Consider the following 23408-nt stretch of genomic DNA (forward strand, 5'->3'; position numbering starts at 1 on the left):
TTTTATTAACATCAAGACTGCAGAATAACACTGTCTTAAGAAATAACAGCGTAGTGTCACAGAGGGAAAGGAAATGTAGGATGCCAATGTGGGGATAAATTTCTAATTGCCAATGATTGTTGTGAATATAGTGATATTTTCCTGAGCATTAAAGCTTCTGTTGTAGGTAGCTACAGTAATAAAGAAAAAAGTTGTCTTGAAACTTTAAAATGTCATTGTTGTACACGATAATACGACAAAGTAAACAAAAGAAAAATGTTAAATATTGTTTTAAAAAACATTAGGGGAGAGGCACGAGGTTGCTTATTATTAAGTGCTTACAGAGTCGGATGCATTTTCAAAGCTGGTTACAATCATTACCACAGCACACCCTTGTGAAGTAAGTGTATTATCATCTGTGGTTCATAAATGAAAATGCCAGGCACTGAATCACTTGCCTAAGGAGAATGAGTCAACGTTAAGAGTCATAGTTGACCGACCTAACTTCTGACGGTCAGTCCAGGGCTTAGTCAGCGGGGCCCGGAGTGGCTTCCCTGGCTGGCACCTGGACTTAGGCTATTTCCGTTCACGTTAAAGCAGAATAGTGGAACTGAGAAGACAGAACTTTCAAATAATTTTTACTTCTACTCAAGATTTAGCCCTGTGCTCTTAATCTCAGGATTTAGGACAGGAAAAGCTGTCGGGTGCACTCCCCCTCCCCCAACCTGTGGCAACTGGGAACTGTGGACGGTTCTGCCACCCCCTTTCGCAGTGATGGCAATGAGTGACCACCAGCGTTAGCAGAGCCGGGGGACGGGGGAGGGTGGATTGCTTTAAACAACGACTCTCCATCGCCGCCTCTTTCGGAAAGCAAGAGAAAATGGTGGGAAGTTAAACAAAATTTAAATAAACAGACAACTTGTCCTAGGACCTCAACTAAGCAGATGAAACCTCATTGTGCGCGCTGAGCCTGCAGTTCCCAACTTTCCGGGGAAAATAGGAGGACAGGGCAACAAAGGGCACGGCAGCAATGTCTGGCAGTAAACGCTACAGCACCTATCCAGGCGGAAGAGCACAGGACTAAAAACCACGCACCGACTCGCTAGGGTCCGCAGCCAAGAACCGCGCACCCATCTCACCAACCACGTGACAAGTCCTTTTTTTTTTTTAAAAACTTCTTTTCCCTTAAAAAAAAGAGACGGAGAGTGAGTGAGCGAGAGAGACTCCACTTCCCAGAAGCCTCTTGTTACCCACGCAGCCGCAGTCTTGCGCAGGCGCCGCCAGGGCCAAACGGACACGTCGGTCACGTGAACAGTAGCCGGCCAATCCGGTTTGAATCTCATTTTTTTCTTCTCACCCCCCCTTCAGGAGCGGTTGTGCGATCAGATCGATCTAAGATGGCGACTGTGGAACCGGTGAGTATTGCCTTTGGCCCCCACCCCCACCGGTCCCCGCGCTCCGTCTCCCTTCGGACTAGGGGACCCCGCGGGACGGCGTTCCCGGCGCGCACGCTGCCTCTTGCTGCCCCCTCCCCCTCTTCTTGGGTCTGACCTCTCCGCGGGCAACTGGGGGCGCCCCGGCGGCTGGCCGCGGCGGCGTGTAGCGCACACGTTCTGGTGGGGGCCCAAGAGCTGGGGGAGAGAGGTGGGGGAGGGGCGGCACGGCGCCTCCTGTGAAGCTGCGAGGTGGTCTACAAGGGTGGAGGGTGATCGGTGCCCTGGGCTAGGTGTGTGGGGCTTGTGTCTTCGGGATAGAAGCGTGCAGGACTGGCTCCGAGCGGGGCCGGGATCCGCAGGGAGGGTGGGCGGCAAGACGGCCTGGAATGAGATGGAAAGGGAGCCCCGGAGTAGAATTTCCCTCCCTCTTTCCCTCCCGAGCTCCAGCCTGGGGGTTCGGGTGCCAGACGTGCGCGGGTCTTCCTTAGACCGGTGGGCCAGGGAGCCGGTGGGCGCGCGTTGCCAAAGGGTGGGTTGGGCGGGAGTGGTGCCGCCGCACGCGCGGAGAAGCTTCGACCTCGCCGAGGGGAGCCGAGAGGGGCAAGCGCATGTTACTCCAGCGCGCTCAAGAGTTGCCGGGGTTGGCGGCTGGGGAGGCGAGAAAGGTTTGGGGCGGGAAGGAGAACCTCGTGTAGCGCGGTAAAGCTCTCAGAGTAGGATGAAGGGTGGTGGTGGTGAGAAACGGGGATCACATTGTCCTCTCCCCTCCATGCTTGATACTGGGCTGTCATGGAGGAGGGAAGGGGGAGGAGCGAGGCCTACTGATCGCTGCTGCTGGTCTAGTTGCCGGCCGGACCTGCTGCGTTTCACACGCGCCTGTCTTCCATTCATTCATCCTTTTCGCTCTGCGCACGTCTCCAAGAATGCGGATGGGTCTTGATCCGTCTGTCCTTACGAGCTTTTGTCGTCTGAAAGATTTCTAAGGCACAGTTTATTGGAAATAGGAACTTAACTTTAAAAATTGGTTTTCCATACTTTTTTTTTTTTTTTTTTTTTTTTTACCCGTTCTACCGGCTTTCCTTTCAGTTTAGGCACCATCTTAAACTTAGTTGAAGCAAGCCGATCCCAGTACTTTGGTAGTTACCGCCCAAAGGAGAGAGGATATCTTTGTCGTAGTTTGGTTTGCCGGCACTGGCCCATTTACAGGCCTGGGTTGCTGTTTTAGGAATGTCACATCTAAGTGAAATTGTTTTAGAGGCATAATATGGAGTATTTTAACAACTAGAAGACTTGTGACACTCGAACCAGTTCTAGACCTTGGTTGCCAGATATTTGTGTGTATCTTTAATGGTAGTTTGTGATTTTTGATAATGACTTACCAGTTTGCTTTGACTTTTTACAGACTTTCATAGCTAGGTCAAAAATTAGCCATGGAAAGGCTTATAGAATACAAAAAGACTTATTTTTCATTACATTGATGTAAACTATCCTTAGCTTGTTGCCAGAATTTAAGACAGTTCTTCTGTTTGATTACTTGTTTTTTATTGGTACCAGTTTTCATTTATGTTTCTGAAAATTAGGTTGGCTGCAAAACTGTCTCTTAATTTTCTGATACAGTTAACTGACTTTGGAACATTCATGTTCCAAATAAAGGTATAGGATGAATATGAAAATACTCCCTTTTAACAAGTTTCCATATTCGCTTTTTACTGGATCTGCTTTCCTACCCACGGTAGTAGCATCATTAAAAAACATTACAGCTGATAATAGGAACAAGGCTAACATATCTGAGCTGTTAAATAATGTATTCTATGAAGTTTATCAGTAACATTTCAGTCTTTTGGATTTTGCAGAGCTATGCAGTTTTGTTTCAACAGCACAGAACTACAGAGTGTTGAAGGACTATTTTGAGTCAGTAAATATTTATAGCCTCTGTTATGTTTAGGAGGTTATACCAAATGTTCTTTAGGATACGGAGTTATACAAAATGTGATTCTATACCTTGTTCAGTGTAAACTCTTAAGGAACTTAATTCCCAGTGATGTGGTCAATGATAACAGTATAGTATTCATTCTGGTGCTGACCCAGGGAAATTTAGATACTGCATTTAAATTTGGGGAGTAGGGAACCTAAAAACCTAAAGTGTGTGAAAAGTGGAGAAAGCCAGTAGTAGTTTGAGGATGTTTGTAAAGTAGACTGATATATTCATTTTCAGTGAGAATGGCAAATTTTTAGTACTTTATTTTTGTTAAAAAAAATTTTTTAATGTTTATTTTTGAGAAAGAGACCATGGGGGGGGGGAGGGGCAGAGAGAGGGAGACACAGAATCTGAAGTAAGCTCCAGGCTCTGAGCTGTCAGAACAGAGACCAACGCCGAGCTTGAACCCACAAACCGCGAGATCATGACCTGAGTTGAAGTCAGTTGCTTAACCGACTGAGCTACCCAGGCACCCCACATTTTTAGTACTTCTAACGCACCCTTTTCACAGGTTAGTCTCTTAGAATTCTTTGACAATTTTGAATAGTGGGTGTTTTTTTTTTTTTTTTAAAGCAGCCTATTAGTATCGATTACGATTGAGGTATTCCTGCTGAAGCCTCCAGAAACCGTATTTGTTCACTGCTACTTTAACTAGCTTGTGAGTTTCCTTATTGCTTTTCATTTGGGCATAATCATAAGCACTTAAAGAGCTATGGGCTTTTCTTGGTTGTCCCACCTTTCATAGGCATTTGGGGAATTTTTATCTGTGGAAATTAACACAAAATATCAGTCATTTTTCAATTTGCTATTACTTGATTTTACTCAAGTGTGTGTAGGAGATCTTTTACATTAAGATGTAGCTTACAAATATTAAATTTGTTGAGAAGCTTGATAGGGCAAATTAATGGAAGCATTTTACCTCTTTACAGGTAATATGGCAAAATTTTGAACGTTGGGATCAATAGTGCATTCCTGTTATTCTGTTGGCACTTGAATTGTGACTAGGTCAAAATTAGACTCAATATTAGTCATGAACATGGCAAGCAATTTCCCCGGGCCATTTTGCTTCCAGTGGGTCATGTTTCTTTGTAGCTTTATCTTCATTCCGCATTCTTAATTATTGGGCTGTTTTTTGACTTGTAGTTCTTTTTAAGGTAAGAGGTTGTTTTGTTTTGTTTTTGTTTTAGTTGAAAGGGTATATAGTTTTATATGGTTTTTACATTTTTTAGATTTTTAAAACTACATTAATTTCATTAGTGGAATTAACTTGAACAGCTAATCCAATGTTTCCATTTTTATCCTTCAGAAACATGTATTGTACTGCGAAGAGTTTATTAAAAGTAAATAAGGCTTACACATGTATTGACAAATATGTTGTATATAATTCAGTGTTTTTGGTTAATCAGAGACTGATTGACAAGCAGACCTTGCAAATTAATATGCTTTTTAAAAATGTTCATTTTTGAGAGAGTGCTTGATTGTAAGGGAGGGGCCGAGAGAAGAGACAGAAGCAGGTTCCAGGCCCTCAGTGCAGACAGAGCCCCATGTGGGGCTTGAGCTCATGAATTATGACCTGAGCCAAAGTTGGTCACTTAACCAACTGAGCTGCCCAGGTACCCCCCCATACATATTTTTGCATTAATCAAAAAACCCACTGCATGTATCAAAGTTCATTCATGAACCAAATAAATTTGGTTCTGTTTATATTTCAAATTTCACTTTATTTTACACTTTGAATTAATACTGTGCATAATTATTTGACTTAGAGAAATCCAGTTTAGAAGGCAGACATAGTCTATACACTGAAGTTGCAGAGAATACAATGTTAAATGAATTAGGTAAGCCTAATCCAATTTGGACAGCAAATTCTAGGCAAAATTTAAAGATATGTAGTTTAACTAAGGTAAAGAATGTACAAGTACCTGGATGTAACAAGGACCTTGTGAAGTGGTTGTTCTAGCAATGGTAATTTCTACTTTTCGTTCTTTGCTACTACTACTGGAAATTTCCTAGCCCTTCTGGTACCTGTGAGTTTTTCCATCTTTGTAATAGAGGCTTTCTGGAGAAATGGAAATGAGCATGGGTTGTAGTCTAATTTTAATATGTGTGACCTTGACTGGGATTTCTAAGTCTAGTTGAAAGAATGGGAATACGAAGATATCTTCCAATGATTTTGATTTTCAAATGCAGTATTCAGAGGTTATGAAGTTGTGTCAAGTTCATAATGTCAGTTATGAAGAACTGGATAAAGTTAATATTCCATGAATGTGTTGCATGCAAGTGTATCCATGCATAATGTATATACTCACCTTTTTCTTTCTGTGCTAAGAAATTCACATAGCTCCCTTTTGATTAGCAATCCTTGGCCAATAGCAAGAAATGCAAAGCTTATGATCTACAACCCTCAGATACTCTTCCTACTCCTATCTCTATCGTAAAAATCACTAGTGTTCCTTCAAAAGTTCTATTTGGAGAAAAAAGGAGGGATCACTTTTGACTTTCAGGTACGTGGGAATGTGGTTGGAAAATAAGTTTTTTTTTTTTCCCAGTTGGAATGTTTGATACATTATTCCATAGAAACAGTGGGAAGCTGTAATTTAGTCACATTGTTCAGTAAATTTCTGTGGAATTAGGACAAATGTGACTAACGTTGAATTTCCAGGGATACGGATTTAGAGTTCTAAGCAACTGACCATAAAAATGACCTATAAACACAACCTATTTGTGTGATTTTAATGTAGGCAGATTTTAATTTCTTAATAATAGCTAACATACAGCACTAATATATATCAGGCACCATACTATGTGCTTTGCATATATTAATTCATTTAATCCTACAGCAACCCTATGAGGTAGATATTATTCTTAATTCAGATGAGGAAACCAAGGCACAAAGAGATTAGGTAACTTTGTGTGACTAACTTGGTGAAGATCACACAGCTAATAAATGGTGGGGTGGAGTTCAAACTAAAGCAGCCGGATTCCAGAGTATGCATTCTTAACCATGACACTGTCTCTCCGTGTTATGTGTTTTCCTTATTTGACCTGGGAAAATTAATTTGAGAAACTTACTAGATATTTTGCTGCAGCTGTAAAAGAAGATGTGCGGATATTTTAGGCCCTTTTGTGCAGTGTTTGGTAACTGATGACCGAAGTACAGAATCATAAGGAAATAGCACTGTGGTTTCTGAATGCAAGGACTAAACAAGTAGTTATACATAAGGTTATATTTTAGTAACTGGTCCAGAACATTTTGGATAGATTTCTGAAGAAAGCAAATGGACATTTCCCTCCTCCCCCTTTTCATTTGATTTCTGGACCTTGTCAATTCAAATGATTTGCCAGTTAAAATATTTTGCTAGTGAAAACAGTATTAGTAAGTTTTTAAAAATTTGTGAATATGGAATTTACTCTTAACTACTTTTGTACTGTTAGTAATTTTGGTGAATGGTCTGGCCAAGAGTTAAGCGGTTGTTTTGAAAAACTTTGAGTGTATGTTGCTAGTCTTAAAAGCTAAATTGTTTGAGTAAGGTAGTAGGAAGACCATAAGATTTCTCTGAAACTCATGGCTTTGCAGTAATTGTTAAAGGCTTCATTTTATTAAAAAGTATATTATTTATTTATTTTTTTTAACGTTTATTTATTTTTGAGACAGAGAGAGACAGAGCATGAACGGGGGAGGGTCAGAGAGAGGGAGACACAGAATCGGAAACAGGCTCCAGGCTCTGAGCTGTCAGCACAGAGCCCAGCGCAGGGCTCGAACTCACGGACCGCAAGATCATGACCTGAGCCAAAGTTGGCCGCTTGGTGACTGAGCCACCCAGGTGCCCCAAAACAGTTTTTTTTTTAAATGTTTATTCATTTTTGAATGGGGAGAGGGACAAAGAGAGAGAGAATCCAAAGCAGGCTCCAGGCTCTGAGCTATCAGTGCAGAGCCCGATGTGGGGCTCAAACTCACGGACTGAGAGATCATGACCCAAGCCCAAGTCTGATGCTTAATCTACTGAGCCACCCAGGTGCCCCTGTTTTAATTTTTTTTTTAAAGAGAGCAGGGGAGGTATGGGGGGGGGGGGAGACTCTCAAACAGGCTCCACACTGAATGTGGGTTGGGGACTTTATCTCACAACCTTGAGATCAGGACCTGAGCCAAAATCCAGAGTCGGACAGACGGACACTCCATCAATTGAGCCACCCAGGTGCCCCTGCAGTAATTGTTAGAGTTAAAACATGTATTTGCATGTTTTTAGCTATTTTAAACTGGTTACTGTAAAGTGCTATACAGAAATTAAGTATAATCTTTCTGTGCTCTTATTATAGTGACAGTCAATAAGATTTTTATATTTATGTGAATTAATGTTAGTATTGCTGTGAAGAATTTTTGTGAGGTTTTACATGGTCATCTTAGGGCAGCACCTTATGCAGCCACAAAGTCCGATAACTTCCAACTATTAACTAAGGGAAGAAAATTTGATATTTTAATGGAAAGATGAAATGTACATCTTTTTCTTGTAGTTTTTTCCCTAATGCTCTCAATATTTTGGGATAAATAATAGGTGGGAAATTCATATTTCAAGTAATATTTGTTTGTTTTTCTGCCAAGGTCACATAGTTCCTAAGTGAGGGAACTTGAACTCAAACCCAGGTCCTGGCCCCAAGCTCTATTACTTTCCTGTTCAAAAAAAGAAACAAATTCAACCAAGACTAGAAAGTCCCAACTCTTTACCTTCAGTAAAACTCTTACCTTAAGCATAAAATAGCTGCATAGATCATCCTTATGCACAAATAAATATAAAATCCTGTTTTTGAAACGATGTACCAGATGATTCATGGGTTATGGCATGGAGTAATGTGGTTTTGTTTTGTTTTTCATTTGAATTGGTACATTGTATTTTTAAATAACATTTAGGATTGTAAAATCTCTTTTGGATGTTGGTTTATAGATAATTGCATTTAGTTTTATTTTTTTATAACTTTTTTCTTGAATTAGTAATATATGCTCATGGTCCAAAATTCAGATGGGTCCCTTTAGCAGTGAAGCCTATGACCTCATTGTCAGAATAATGTTTTTAAATGCCTTAAAGAAAATATGTAGAATTATAGGGGAAACTGATTATATTGAATTACAGTAAGGATTAAGTGAGTTAAAATGAAACATTAAGGATGATGCCTGGCACAGGCTAAGTCCTGTCTTTTTTATTGCAGAAAACCTATGTTCTACCTATATTCTCCAGCCACCTAGTTTCCCTTCCCAAAGCATTCACACTGTTGGTCGGTTTTTATTTTATTTATTTTTTTAACTTAATTTTTTTTTTTTTTACATTTTATTTATTTTTGAGAGAGAGAGAGAGAGAGAGACTGAGCACAAGTGGGGGAGGGGCAGAGAAAGAGAGACACGCACATACACAGAATCCGAAGCAGGCTCCAGGCTCTGAGCTATCAGCACAGAGCCCGACGTAGGGCTCAAACTCACAAACCATGAGATCAAGACCTGAGCTGAAGTCGGACACAACCGACCCAGCCCCCCACGGGCCCCAATCAGTTTTTATTTTTTGAGGATTCTTCTAGATATGGGCTGTCCAAGAGAACTTTCCGTGATGGTGGAAATGTTCTCTCTCTCTGAGCTGTTCAGTACGGTAGCCACTAGCCCCACATGCCTATTGAGCACTTGAAATGTGACTAATTCAACCAAGGAAGTGAATTTTATGTTGTTATTTTTTAAATGTTTATTGAGAGAGAGCGAGAGATAGCATGAGCCAGGGGAGGTGCAGAGAGAGGGTGGGGAAGAGCATCCCAAGCAGGCTATGCACTGTCAGCGTAGAGCCCGATGTGGGCTAGATTCCATGAACTGTGAGATCATGACCTGAGCCAAAAGCAATTAGACGCTTGACCTACTGAGCCACCCAGACACCCCTAAACCAAGGAAATGAATTTTAAACTTCATTCAACTTTAAATGTAATTTTAATTACTTGAAATTTAATTTCATATATAGCTAGTGGCTACCAAATTGGACAGTATAGCTCTAGTCTAGATACACCTGATGTATACATACACATATGCATATTGTAATTGGCTTAACTTTGTAAGGTTCAACTGGATATGACTAGTTTGGTTAAAGGAATTATTTAATTTTATCCTAGGGAAACTTCTGTCTGTATTTAAACTTTCAAAGGCAATTATTTGCTCTTGTATAGATAATTAAAATTGTCCCGTAGCCTTTTTTTGCTGTTTAAAAAAATGTGTGTGAGTAGACAGTACTTTATGTTCAAAATTCACATTTTGTACAAAAGAGTATATGATGAAGTCTGTTTTCTCTAGTTGATCCCATCCAGGTGAATCACCTTTAGAGGCAGCCAGCATTGTCATTTCCTAACTTTCCATAGAGATTTTTGTGTGTGTGTGTGTGTGTGTGTGTGTGTGTGTGTGTGTGTGTGTATGTAAGTAAACAGGATGTACATATATATTTTTTAAATAACAGTAGTCAACTATATACGCTATTCTGGCACATTATGTTTTTCACTTAATAACTGGTGTTTTAGAGTGTTGTATATCAGCACATAAAGGTTTCACTGTTTTTTTCTGATGGTGTGTGTTGCATAATTTGGTCTTAAACATAGTTATTTCTTTATTGATCAATATTTGGGTTGTTTCCAGCAATTTGTGAAATTTCCAACAGTCCGTGGTGAGTAGCCTTTTATCTGTATCATTTCCATGCATGAGGTAGTATAGTTGCAAGGTAAATGTTTTGGCAATAAATTGAAATTTTAAAAACTCTACTGGTTAGGGGTGCCTGGATGGCTCAATCAGTAGAGTGTTTGACTTCTGCTCAGGTCATGATCTCAACGGTGTGTGGGTTCAAGCCCTGTGTCTGTGCTAACAGCTCATAGCTTGGAGCCTGCTTCGGATTCTGTGTCTCCCTCCCTCTCTGCCCCTCCCCGCCGCTCTTGCTTTGCCTTTCTGTCTCAAAAATAAATGAACATTAAAAAAAACAAAACTGGTTAGATAAAACAGTTTGTGACTATATTTGGGCTATATATATATATTTTTAGAGCTACCCTCCCTTTCTATTTGTGAACGGTTTATTTGTAGAAAACAAAAGATACACATCCGTATAAGTTTTAGAGTAATAAACTGAAGACCTATATACTCATCACCTAAGGCATCATCATGTCTTTATGATGGCTTCAGCTTCCTGGAATCTCTACAAAAGCCTCTCTTGGGGAAACCAGTGGGCCAGGCAGAGAACTCTCAGGAGAGTGGTTGTATGTTGTTTTAAAAGTAGATTAAAGGTGAACTCCTGGTGTGAAATTTGTAGCTGTTCTAAGGAGCAGTGCACAAAGGAGGGAAAAGGAGCTTTGTTAACACATGGTTAAGGTGAGTTAAGTATAGATAAAAGTCTGGGCCAGACAAACCATGGCAGTCAGTGTTTTGTTTGTTGTTTTTTTTAAGGGTAGAGTAATAAGCATTTTTATCATTATAGCCATCAAATGAAGAATGTAGCCTGAATTGCATTGCTCCAATCTGGATGTTGCTCTCTATATCTGGTGCACACCTGTCTTTGACTATGCTCATGACTCCTCTCATCTGACTTCCTTGGTGTGCCTCTCCATTTGCCATGTTCCTTGTTGTCTTATTTGGATTCTTATTTCATTTTGGTAGATCAAATCTCCACTAATTTTTTGAGAAAAGATACATGAGAAAGATTTTTGAGACCTTGCATACTAAGCAATATCATGTCTGTAGTTTGGGTGTATGTAGAATTCTTTTCTTCAGAATTTTAGTCATTCCAGGTCATCTGTTGTGACTGTTAAGTCAGAAATTATTCTGATGACTACTTTTTTTTCTTTTTTCTTTTGTTTTGTACGTGTGTGTGTGTGACCATTTCCCCTACTTTTTTTTTTTGTCCCCATTTCACAATGACATGCTTTATTAGTATGAGTGTTTTCATCCATTGTGCTAGGTACGCATTGTACTTTTTTAATGTGGCACCTCCTGTCCATCACTTCAAATTTATTTGTGATTCTCCTCTTCCCAGTTTCTCTTTGAAACAGTTATTCATTCAGATATTGGATCTCCTAGCCTGGTTCTCTGACTTTTTTTTTTTTTTTTTTTCCAGTTTAAATCCTGCTTTCATTTTCTCTTTGTATTTTCTGGGAAGTTTATTTTCCAACATTTTTTGTGTCATAATTTTAATTTCTAGATGTTCTTTCTGGTTTTCTGAATGTTCACTTTTATAGCTTCCTGTAATTGTGATGCAACATTTTAACCTTTTGAGGATATAATAGGTATGTATTTTTAAAGACATTTTCTTTTCTCTGCCTGCTTCCTCCAAGTTGCTTAATTTTCTTTTTTGTTTTTGAACTCATGGCAGCAGTCCTAGTAAGGTAGAGGGAGGGAATTGAGGGATCTAGTTATTTTTCAAATAGCTTTCACCAAATTCTCCTTAATTTACTTCATCTCCTTCCTAGTTTTAAAGGTGCTGCCAGCTTTTGAGACTTAAGGATCTAGCTGTGTACGTTGATAAGTAATCACTTGTCCATTCTGTGTTCCAGTTCTTTTCTTTTTTTTCCTTGCACTTTCTATAGTTGTGGACTTAGAAAAAAAATGTCATCATTTTAGTGAGATTTTGAGAAGGAACAAAATTCAAATCCTATAGATGGATTACTGAATAGTGACAGATCACTGGAATAGACTGAACAGTCCAGAAGTAGACTCAAGTATATATTTTGTTGTAGTAAATTTGGAACATTTAGATCTGTGGGGTGGGGGTGGGGGGATAAAAGTCATCTGTAATGGCAACTAGGGTTTCTTTGGTATTATTTTGGTTTACTTGTTTGTGGATTCTTTTCTTCTCACTACATCTTTTTGTACCTCTTTTTTCCTTTTTTTAAAAAAAAATGTTGATTTACTTTTGAGAGAGTGCATACATGAGAGGGGCAGAGAGAGGGGTAGCCTGAGGATTCCAAGGGGGCTTTGCACAGACAGCAACAACCCCAATGCTGGGCTTGAACCCACAAACTGCGAGATCATGACCTGAGCTGATGTTGGACACTCAACCGAGCCACCCAGGAGCCCCTTTTCTTTTCCTTTTAAATAGAGTATTTTTAGAGCAGTTTTTAGGTTCACCACAAAATTGAGAAGAAGGTACAGAGAGTTCTGGTGTATCTCCTGCTTCCATATGCACAGCCTCCCCCACTATCAACATCCCACACCAGAGCAGCACATTTGTTACACCAGATGACCTGTGTGGACACATCATTGTCCCCTCAAGTCTTTAGTTTACATTAGGGTTCATTCTTGGTGTTCTACAATTGTTGGGTTTAGAAAAATACATAATGACATGTATTTATCATTATAGTGTCACACAGAAGTAGTTTCACTAAAATACTCTGTTCTTTGCTTTTTCAACCCTCCCTCCTAATACCTGGCAACCACTAATCTTTTTACTGCCTCCATAGTGTTTTTGCCTTTTCCAGAATGTCCTATAGTTGGAATCATATCTTTTCAGATTGGCTTCTTTCACTTAGTAATGTACATTTATGGTTCCTCCGTGTCTTTTCACAGTTTTTGATAGCCCATTTTTTGTGTGTGCAGAACCAATATTGCATTGTCTGGATGTACCACAGTTTATTTAGGACTTCTTAAATTAAAAAGTGTGTCCCCTCCACCAATAAAGTAAAGTGCTCCTTGTTTATACACTTCTGTAATCTACCTTTTCCCACATTTACGTTAGCATCTTAAAATCATTTTCTCAGCATCACTTTTAGTGCCTACGTCGTAAACACCATGATGTTTCTGTTACCTTTTGGTTGTATCTTTTGTTTTATGTTGTCTCTACTTTTTATTTGCTAACATAAGAATATATAAAACTGTTAGTGTTCTGATACTTTGAAGAAATCTTTTAGACGTATAAAGAATATAGCTCTTTTTGGGGCGCCTGGGTGGCGCAGTGGGTTAAGCGTCCGACTTCAGCCAGGTCACGATCTCGCGGTCCGTGAGTTTGAGCCCCGCGTCAGGCTCTGGGCTGATGGCTCAGAGCCTGGAGCCTGTTTCCGATTCTGTGTCTCCCTCTCTCTCTGCCCCTCCCCCGTTCATGCTCTGTCTCTCTCTGTCCCAAAAATAAAAAAAAAGAGTATAGCTCTTTTTATATTTGAAAGCTTGATAGTTCACAAGCTCAGTAAGTGGAAGGATATACTCTATAAACCTGGGGACATTTGAAAACTGTCCCTATGGTTTTCTAATTTTTGGAAAGAAATATAAGTTGATTTCTTTTGGAAGATAATTTAAATAGTAAGTCTAGTTTTCTTACTAAAATTATAGTTGGTGTGCCTGGAAGGCTCAGTTGGTAGAGCATGTGCGTGTTGATCTCAGGGTTAAGAGTTCGAGCTCCCTATTGGCAGTAGAGCTTACCTTAAAAAAAAAAAAGCTATAATTATATTATATTACATATATATGTATATATACATATATATGTATCTGTAATATAATATTAATCTTTAGCTTTTAACATTATAGAATTTTTTTTTAAGTTTATTCATTTTGACCAACTGAGCCACCCAGGCGCCCCTAACATTAATAGAACTTTTAAAAAACATGTAAAATTTAGAAAGAATTCAGCTGCTGGTTTAACTGTGCCATGTAAAGTTAAAGTTTATTTATTGTTATTTTTTTAATGTTTATTTTTGAGGGCGGGGGGCGGGATAGAGGTTCCAAGCAGATTCTGTGCTGATAGCTGATAGCTGCTGATAGGTGAGGCTCAGACTTATGAACCATGAGATCATGACCTGAGCCAAAATCAGTGCTCAACTGAGCCACCCAGGCACCCCAAAGTTTATTTATTTATTTTGAGAGAGAGAGGAAATCCCAAGCAGGCTTCGTGCTGTCAGTGTGGAGCCTGACATGGGGCTTGAACCCAAGAACCATGAGATCATGATCTGAACTAAAACCAAGAGTTGTGCACTTAACTGATGAGACACAGGTGCCCCAAGATTGATTTTTAAACTAACATTCAGTGTCATTACGTTTTGTTATAGTTTTAAAAGCAATAAACTTAAAAAGAAGCAGCAGTTAAATTCTTTAAAACGTTTGCCTTTCAGATTGTAATTTTGAGCTTTAAAGAATAATTGAAATAGAAATTATCATGCTACTGGAACCAGTGTAATTTTGTGCAGTGAAAATGCTTGTCCTAACATCATTTTAATGTTATTTGAAGTACTTTTTAATTTTGTGTAATGTTTAACTTCTATAAATTTCCTTAGTTATTGTAAAGTAGGAGTCTCTGGTAGCCTTTGGTTTAAATAGCACTGACATTTAAATTTTATCATTAGCCTGTTGTCATTCTAGATCACACATGTTTATTTATGTCTCTATCATCACGCTTTCGTTTCTGAATTTGAGATCTTGTCCTAAGCAACATAAGATGTGCAGAGTAATTTGGGTGTCAGGTTATCTTAAAAGAAACAAGGTGCCTACAACTCTTTCTAGTGAAGAGTTAAAGACATATGCATCCCGGGCACCTGGGTGGCTCAGTCGGTTAAGCGTCTGACTTCGGCTCAGGTCATGATCTCGCGGTTCGTGAGTTCAAGCCCCGCGTCGGGCTCTGTGCTGACAGCTCAGAGCCTGGAGCCTGTTTCCGATTCTGTGTCTCCCTCTCTCTGACCCTCCCCCGTTCATGCTCTGTCTCTCTCTGTCTCAAAAATAAAAGTTTAAAAAAAAAAAGACATGTGCATCCAAGTTTTGAAATTGTATTCCAGAAGATCAGAAATTCAAGTGTGGCCTGTAGGGATTTTTTTTTTTTTTAATATGCGTAAAGTGTGGTTAAGTATACCTTGCTGTGTATTCAGAGATAGCCTTTTTTTTTTTAAGCTGTAGAGCAGCAAACTTAATCAACCCTGTTCACTGAAAAGTTTAGTGCTAGTCATTAATTTTAGTGAGGTAACTAGGTTATTGTTACTCGAATAGATTGAACACCTATTAAATTTTGCAGCACTTTTAGATACGACACAATTTGTACAAATCATTACAGCTCTTCCCGTCTATACCTCTGCTTCAAGTATTTTTTGTTGTGTAGATGTCATTTTACATCAGTTGAGAAGAATATTAAAATAAGTAATGTCTTAAATTGGAATTGATATATGGGCTTTCACAGTCCTTTACATGGAAAAATTTTCTCCCATTTGAGCAGTGCTTTAAACTTAAAAGGTTTGTATTTTGCTAAATCTGCATATGTTGTTTTTCTGCTTCAGCTTTTTATGTTAGAGCACAAAGATCACTATTTTGATCCTTTATTATGACAAGGAAGAAGATCTGCAAAATCCACAGCCTCCATTTTTGTGATGTGGGATGCTGGATTAGCTGGTATCACTTTAACAACCAAAACAATTGATTTAAACTATTTGTGATGCTTTTCAGTGTTTACACCAAGTTATATACCTTACAAGGCAAGTGGTAAAACCACTTGTTCTTGTGTATTTGTTAATTAATTATAGTAATTTACTTATGGGGGAGTGCTCGGGGAGTTGCATTGTTTGCAAGAGACCTAGGAACTGAATGTTTGGAGATGAGAAGGAAGAGTAGAGTATCTTGAAGTCTGTTTACATATCATACTTGTAGGAAATGATTTTCTCCTTCCAGTTATTTATATCCATAAAGAGAGGATTTTATTTATACTTGCCTGTATTTCTGAGGTATTTGACCACATAGGCAATTCGTATGCTGTCTTGTATAACAATATAAACCACTGTGATTAATCATTGGCATTTTCTTGCTTTTTATCCTAGTGGGATTTTGTGTGTGTTGGGAGTGTGAGGTGCACCATTTATGCCTTTTTTTTTTTTCTAGCTTATTGGCAGTGGCATGCGCTTGCAAGATAGTGAAGGTGTTTAGCCTGAGGCTGTGGCACAAAGTATAGTGTGTGTGTGTGTGTGTGTGTGTGTGTGTGTGTGTGTGTGTGTGTGTTGTGTGTGTGTAGTATATAGTGTATAGTATATATATAGTATATACTATATATAGTATAGTATATAGAGCACAGGGGTATGCTGCCTGGAAGGAGTACCTTAGTACCATATGTAATTTATTCTCCAACTCTGGGGCACTTTTGAGAGTGAACAAAGGTTCTAATAGCTGAAACAACAAACAGGTAAAACCAGGACATACAGTATTCCTATCCATGAACCCTGACAGTAGAGTACAACTAGGCCATAGTAGCTTCTCAGCACTTAAATTTGAAAAGCAGAGAGAACAGTAGTTTCACAGTATTGTGAAGATTAAATATATTGACTGAGTTTATATAAATGTTGAAATAACGTATATAAAAATATGTAGCACATTATTTGATAGTAACTGCTTTGTGTTACCTATGATGAAGTGTGAGGATGGGTGTTACCACTTTAAAAGTCATAAAACACCATCCTTTTCTGTTCTTATTTGCTTACTCTTCTCATTATTTCATATCTTTAATGTATGTAGTGCCTTCAGTTTACTGAAATGTGGAGTAATTTGTAGAGATAATTGCAGTTATCTTTGCCATAATAGCATTTATATTTCTGTTAATTCTGCAACTGGTCTTTTCTAATTCTGCTAAGAAAAGTAGTGAAGCAAGGAAGGGAGAATATGAGAAAGTGCTACTGAAAATGGGTTACCAATAATATCATTATCCATTATTTGTTGTTCTGTTGAATTTGCCTGCAATTATACAACTGTGAATGGCAGAGCTGGGATTCTAATCTGGGTAACATGGCTCAAGAGTATGTGACCTAAACCAGTGCTTCTCATACTCTAGCAGAACATGAATTTGTTTTCTATTTTGTTTTTAAACAGTTTTAATGTAATGTTTTTGTAAATCATGGAAACAGGATAAAAGTGAAAAAAATGCAAGCCTGAATTTGCTATTTTTAGTGTGACCAGGTACAAAAATACTGTCAGATTTCTATGAAGTATTCTAAGTGTTTATGTTCCATATTATTTATTTATTTTGAGAGAGCGCACACATGCATGTGCTGGAGGCGGTAGGAGGGGCAGAAAGAAAATTCCAAGCAGGCTCCACACTGTCAGCACAGAGCCCCATGTGGGCCTGGATCTCACAAACTGTGAGATCATACCTGAGCCAAAACCAAGAGTCTGATACTTAACTGACTGAGCCACCCAGGCGCCCCTACTTTCTATTTCTATACCTAACCTCATTGTAGACTATAACCAGCAGAAGTCTGTGGACCACACTTTGTTTTAAAACCTAATTTATTAGTGCCAAGGGAACTATTGATTTTTGCTTACTTCAAATTAAGGTTTAGGGGATGCCCCAAAGGTGTGGGGGGTTGGGAGACTCTGGAAGTTCTTAGTAGTAATATTTGTTCATTGAAGTAATGGAAGACACTAATTGGGTGTCCTGAGGGTAAGGCTCATTGTTATTTCTAAGGAGAGATAGTTTGTGTGTTTGGGTTGAGTTAGTGAAAAATCTTGAATATTCATAACCATGAAAAAGCACACCATGGTTTTGGAATTAAAGCAGTGTAGAATTGAACATTGCTAGAAGGAAGAATCTAAACTTTAGTCAGATTAGAGAGATAATACTATATCTACGGAGTATCTAGCTTTATAATATTAGGATTGACCCACAAAGTTAATATTGTGTTTGATACATATGCTGGTTTTTGCAGAATGTTACTACATTCTACCATGCTGTAGCAACATTCAAAAGTTGCTGGAGATTTCTTTGCGGCTAGTTGTTAGACTTGTCCCACCCTTGCTCTACTGCCCCCCCCACCCCGACTTTCTTCTCTTGCTATGACACCTATTGAGCCTGGGACCACTGAATTATAAGACAGCTTGTTTATTTGAATCTCATTAACTCAGCAAATCCAAAACCAGTTTTAATATTTTGCACTTAAACTCGTTGTCTTTTCTATTCCCTTACTTGTCATCAGTATTTAATCATTTTGATCTGTCAGTGAATGGCTTCCATTGCTCACAAGATGAAAGGTAACACTTTTAGCCTGACCTTTGAGGCCTTTCACAATCTCCCTTCAGCCCACTGTTCTAGTGTGTCTTTGGTTTCATGAACTCTTTAAGTCTCATTAGTTCTTTACCATCTTCTAGTTAAGCACTGCACTATCTCATGGCTTTGTGGCTCTCATGGCTTTGAGAATGGCTCTCTTCTCACCACCTGAAATGTCTTATACAATAGTTTTTCAAGTATAGTTTGTCTTTTAAGTTAAAAATGTATTTGATTACTTGGAACAAAATTAACAACACAGGAAGCAACAGGTGTTGGCAAGGATGTGGAGTAAGGGGAACCCTCTTACACTGTTGATGGGAATACAAACTGGTGCAGCCGCTCTGGAAAACTGTATGGAAGTTCCTCAGAAAGTTAAAAATAGAACTACCTTGGGGCTCCTGGGTGGCTCAGTCAGCTCAGGTCATGATCTCACAGTTCATGAGTTCGAGCCCTGCAATGGGCTGTGCTGACAGCTCAGAGCCTGGAGCCTGCTTTGGATTCTGTGCCTCCCTCTCTCTCTGCCCCTCCCCAGCTCATACTCTCTCTCTCAATAATAAATAAAACATTAAAAAAATTTCTTAAAAAAAAAATAGAACTACCCTACAATCCAGCAATTGTAGTACTAGGTATTTACCCAAAGGATACAGAAATACTAATTTGAAGGGATACATGCACCCCAATGTTAATAGCAATATCAACAATAGCCAAATTATGGAAACAACCAAGCGTCCATTGGTGAATGGATGAAGATGTGGTGTGTGTGTGTGTGTGTGTGTGTGTGTGTATACACACTGGATAATTAGCCATAAAAAATGAAAGAAATCTTGCCGTTTGCAATGGCATGGATGGAGCTAGAGAGTATTATGCTAAGCTGAGTAAGTCAAGTCAGAGAAAAACATGATTTACTCATATGTAGAATTTAAGAAACCAAATAGGGGTTTAAAAAAAGAGGCAGACCAAGAAACAGGCTCTAAACTATAGAGAACAAACTGATCATTACTGGAGGGGAGGTCTGTGGAGGGAAGGGTTTAAGGAGGGCATTGGGCTGTGATGAGCACCCAGTGTTGTATGTTAAGTGTTGAATCACTAAATTCTATACCTGAAACTACTGCTACACTGTATGTTAATTGGAATTTAAATAACAACTTGGAAAGAATGTATTTGATTACTTTGAGAGTAGCTATAATCTGTTAAGTTAGCCTTTTGTGTTTTTGCATAATTTTAAAATTTAGAAATACTGGTAAAGCATGGGTATTTAAGGTGTAATTTCTAATGAAATTTGCTTACAGAGGAGACTATCAAGCTGAGAGAGTAGATACAGGAATGTTGTGGAACTTTGCGGTGAAGAATTTTGTTTTTAAATTGAATGTAAATTTGAAACTATTTTATTATTTGCTCTATATGTGAAGCAACAATAAAAATGACAGGTTATAAAATGTTTTTTAGTTCTTCTACAATCATACAATAATTTTGGTTCCTTGCTGATTTAATGATCTTCCACATTTAAAAATAACTGATTGAATCAGTTGTTAAACATACCATGAAAACCCCTGCTATGGAGTTTTCAGAGAGAATTTTGTGAAATTGCTGTTGACAAATACCACATAGCCCTCCTGTACCTATTTCATGGTAATCTTAAGTCTCAGAAACCTTCGTAGTTCATAACTTTACAAATAGTTTTAAGAGGAGAAAATTTTAAGATAATTTTATTTTCAAATTCAGTTTATATTAGAAGTACTTAGCAAATTAGGACAAATAATGGATAATTTGGAGATTTGTTACAGGCTTATGCTTAAGAGTGGAACTGAAAGTGTGGTTTTTTTGTTTCAGTCCCTTAGAAAAATAAATTGTATTTCTTTGTTCTGGTTTGGCATATGGTGGTAATTATAAATCATTTTTTGATCAAAGAGTTTAATATAGTATGGCCATCATTCTGGACATCGTTTCTCATTGTATATGTTGCCATAGATTCAAGAGGTTGTTTAGAAATTGGACTTTCCCTGTAGAATGGACTACCCCCACTGAATTAGCCTGAAAGTTTTAAATAGCCTACATTGATATTATTTTTCTAATGTTTTATCTCAGTTAAAAAAAAATTCCGATTATGTGAATCAAACTTAAGAGGTTTTATAACAACAAAATAATAAGTTGAAAGAAATTAGCAGGAAATGATTTTAATGAGGCATGCCTCAATAGTCCCAAGTTTTGTTTTGTTTTTTTCCTTTGCAATAATTTACAACATAACTGCAAGAAACTTAGAAGGTGACTTTTGGTAGTAAGCTTTTTGGTTTAAATTTCTGCTGATTAAGAATGGATTGGTGAGGGGCTTCTGGGTGGCTCAGTTAAGCCTCTAACTCTTGAATTTGGTTCAGGTCATGATCTCACAGTTCCTGAGACTGAGCCCCGTGTCTGGCTGTGTGCTGGCATCACGGAGCCCTCTGGGATTCTCTCTTTCCTGCTCTCTCAGCCCCTCTCCTGCTTGTGTGTGCCTGTTCCTCTTTTTCTCTCAAAATAAACATAAAAAAAAAAAAAGAATGGACTGCTAAGAAAAGTAGATGGTCATAACAAAATATGACCTAAATGAGAAAATGTATGCCAAGAAAATATGCCTTTTTTTCTTTTTTTTTGAAAATGTGCCCTGTATAATGTTAATGTTTTCGTAGGTAATTTCTATCATGAAGTGGTTTCTAAATCTTATTAGATTTTGTTTGTGCCATATGGATATTTTCATAGAGTATTTTGTATTCCATCTTGAAAATAATTGGCTATTAAAACCATTTTTGCTTTATTAGAAGAGTTTGAGAAATCCTTAAGTTAAAATTTTAAACAGAAGACTATTAAACTGCACATAGTAACTTAAAAGGCTAAATAAAAGAAACATCAATACTGCTTACGTTATGAAAAAGAGGTTTTAACTACTGAAAAGATGAATGTCTATGGTTAATATATTTTTTAGAGTATTTGTCTTAACACCTAGCATATTTCTATATTAAAAGTGAATACTGAAAGATTTTAAATTATACTTATTCATATATCCACAGACACATTTTTTAAAGTTGAGTATTTTGGTTATAAGAAAAATCTGAAATTATATATTCGTAGTATAAAGACTAAAACATCAAGTAAGGTAGGACTTTTAAATTTTAAAAGACACTTTTTTTAAATTCTAGGAACTGAATATACTTTTTCCTGTTATTAACTGCTTTCAATTCCCATGTGTCCAGAGACTTTATACCATCTGAGTCTTTCATCATTCCCCTAATTGTGAGAAGAGTTGAGTAACCAAAAAGAAAGGAAAATACTGAGTTAGGTGACATTTTGGACCTCATGAAACTTGTAATTACTCATACTATAATTAATTATTTTTTAGTGTGCTGCTGACATAAACTGTTTAAATAAATGTTCTGAAAGTATGGTTTGTATTGAGGATTTGGAACTTATGAGTAAATTTTACTTGTCTTTTAGATAAGAGAATTTACTGAACTTTTGGAGGAAGAATATACTGCATACCCAACCTCACAAATCCATATATATACTCTGTCCTTTGCTAGGACCAATCACTAATATTTTAAACTTCCTAAGACATCGTTATTATTGTTCCTTTAAACTATTTGTAGTTTCTTACATATTTACCCACTGATTTACCTTTTGCAGGGCTTTTCATTCCTTTTTTGCATTTTCATGTTCCTAGTGGGATCTTATTCTTCCTCTAGCCTGAAGACTTTTCCTTTGGTGTTCCCCTTACGTTGGACCTGTGTGTATGTGGGGTGGTGGTGGCGTGGGGTGGGTTGTGAAGGATATTTTTCCTAGGCATTGAATTCTAGGTTGACAGTTTTTCTTTCAGCATGGAGATATTCTGTTGTCTTATGGCTTCCATAGTTGCTGTTGGAAAGTTAGGTGTGTGTGTGTGTGTGTGTGTTTCCCTCCTAACTGCTTTTATTTTTATTAAAAAAATTTTTTTTAGTATTTATTTTATTTTTTTAATTTTTTTTTTTTACATTTATTTATTTTTTTTGAGACAGAGAGCATGAACAGGGGAGGAGCAGAGAGAGAGGGAGATACAGAATCTGAAACAGGCTCCAGGCTCTGAGCTGTCAGCACAGAGCCCGACGCGGGGCTCGAACTCAAGGACCGTGAGATCATGACCTGAGCCGAAGTTGGACGCTCAACCGACTGAGCCACCCAGGCACCCCTAGTATTTATTTTTGAGAGAGAGAGAAGGAGCATGAGTAGGGGAGGGGCAGAGACACACACACACATACACACACACACACACACACATACACACACACGCACGCACACACACAATTCGAAGCAGGCTCCAGGCTCTGAGCTGTCAACACAGAGCCTAATGTAGGGCTTTCGAACTCACGAACTGTGAGATCATGACCTGAGCTGGAGTCAGGTGCTTAACCAACTGAACCACCCATCCGCCCCCGCCCCCAACACCGATTTCCTAACTGCTTTTAATACGGCTTCTTTATATTTAGTTTTCAGTAGTTTGAATCTGATGTGCCCAGATACAATTTTGTTTGTGTTTTACTGCTTGGAATTCCTTCAGGTTTTTGAGTCTGTGATTTGAGTTTCGGATGAGATACTATATATTTTGGTCATTATTTATGTATTGCTTCTGTCCCATTTTCTCATCTTGTCTTTGAACTTTTTAAACCTCTTCGACAGTGTTTTTTTTTCTTCAAATTTTTATTTAAATTTTAGTTAACGTACAGTGTAATATTGGTTTCAGCAGTAGTATTCAGGGATTCATCACTTACATACAACTCCCAGTGCTCATCATAACAAATGCCCTCCTTAGCACCCATCCCCCATCTAGCCCATCCTCCATCTACCTCCTTCCAACTCCTCAGCTCTCTATCGTCAAGAGTCTCTTATGGTTTGTTTCCCTCTCTTTTTTCTCCCTCCTCCCATATGTTCACCTGTTTTGTTTCTTAAATTTCACATATGAATGAAATCATATGGTGTTTGTCTTTCTTTCACTTATTTCTCTTGGTATAATACACTAGCTCC

At 38.3% G+C, this 23408-nt stretch overlaps 1 protein-coding gene across 3 annotated transcripts in view; it reads left to right on the top strand.

Annotated features, from left to right (window-relative positions):
• Nucleotides 1-360: 360 nt before the first annotated feature.
• The window catches only part of EIF4E (eukaryotic translation initiation factor 4E), a 51017-nt gene continuing 27969 nt past the window's right edge, over nucleotides 361-23408 (top strand). Inside the window, exons 1-2 of one of the 3 annotated variants that reach the window (XM_040477860.1) lie at nucleotides 361-379; nucleotides 1348-1394. In XM_040477860.1, the coding sequence (XP_040333794.1) occupies nucleotides 1377-1394 (18 nt within the window). In that variant the 5' untranslated portion in view covers nucleotides 361-379; nucleotides 1348-1376. Of the gene's footprint in view, nucleotides 380-1153; nucleotides 1395-2008; nucleotides 2081-23408 lie in introns of those variants that run through there. The other 2 variants (XM_040477852.1, XM_040477844.1) reach the window with 2 other exon arrangements.

The sequence above is a fragment of the Herpailurus yagouaroundi genome, unplaced genomic scaffold (genome assembly GCF_014898765.1).
Source record: "Herpailurus yagouaroundi ecotype Mexico unplaced genomic scaffold, PumYag 28, whole genome shotgun sequence".
Taxonomy (NCBI): Eukaryota; Metazoa; Chordata; class Mammalia; order Carnivora; family Felidae; genus Herpailurus; species Herpailurus yagouaroundi.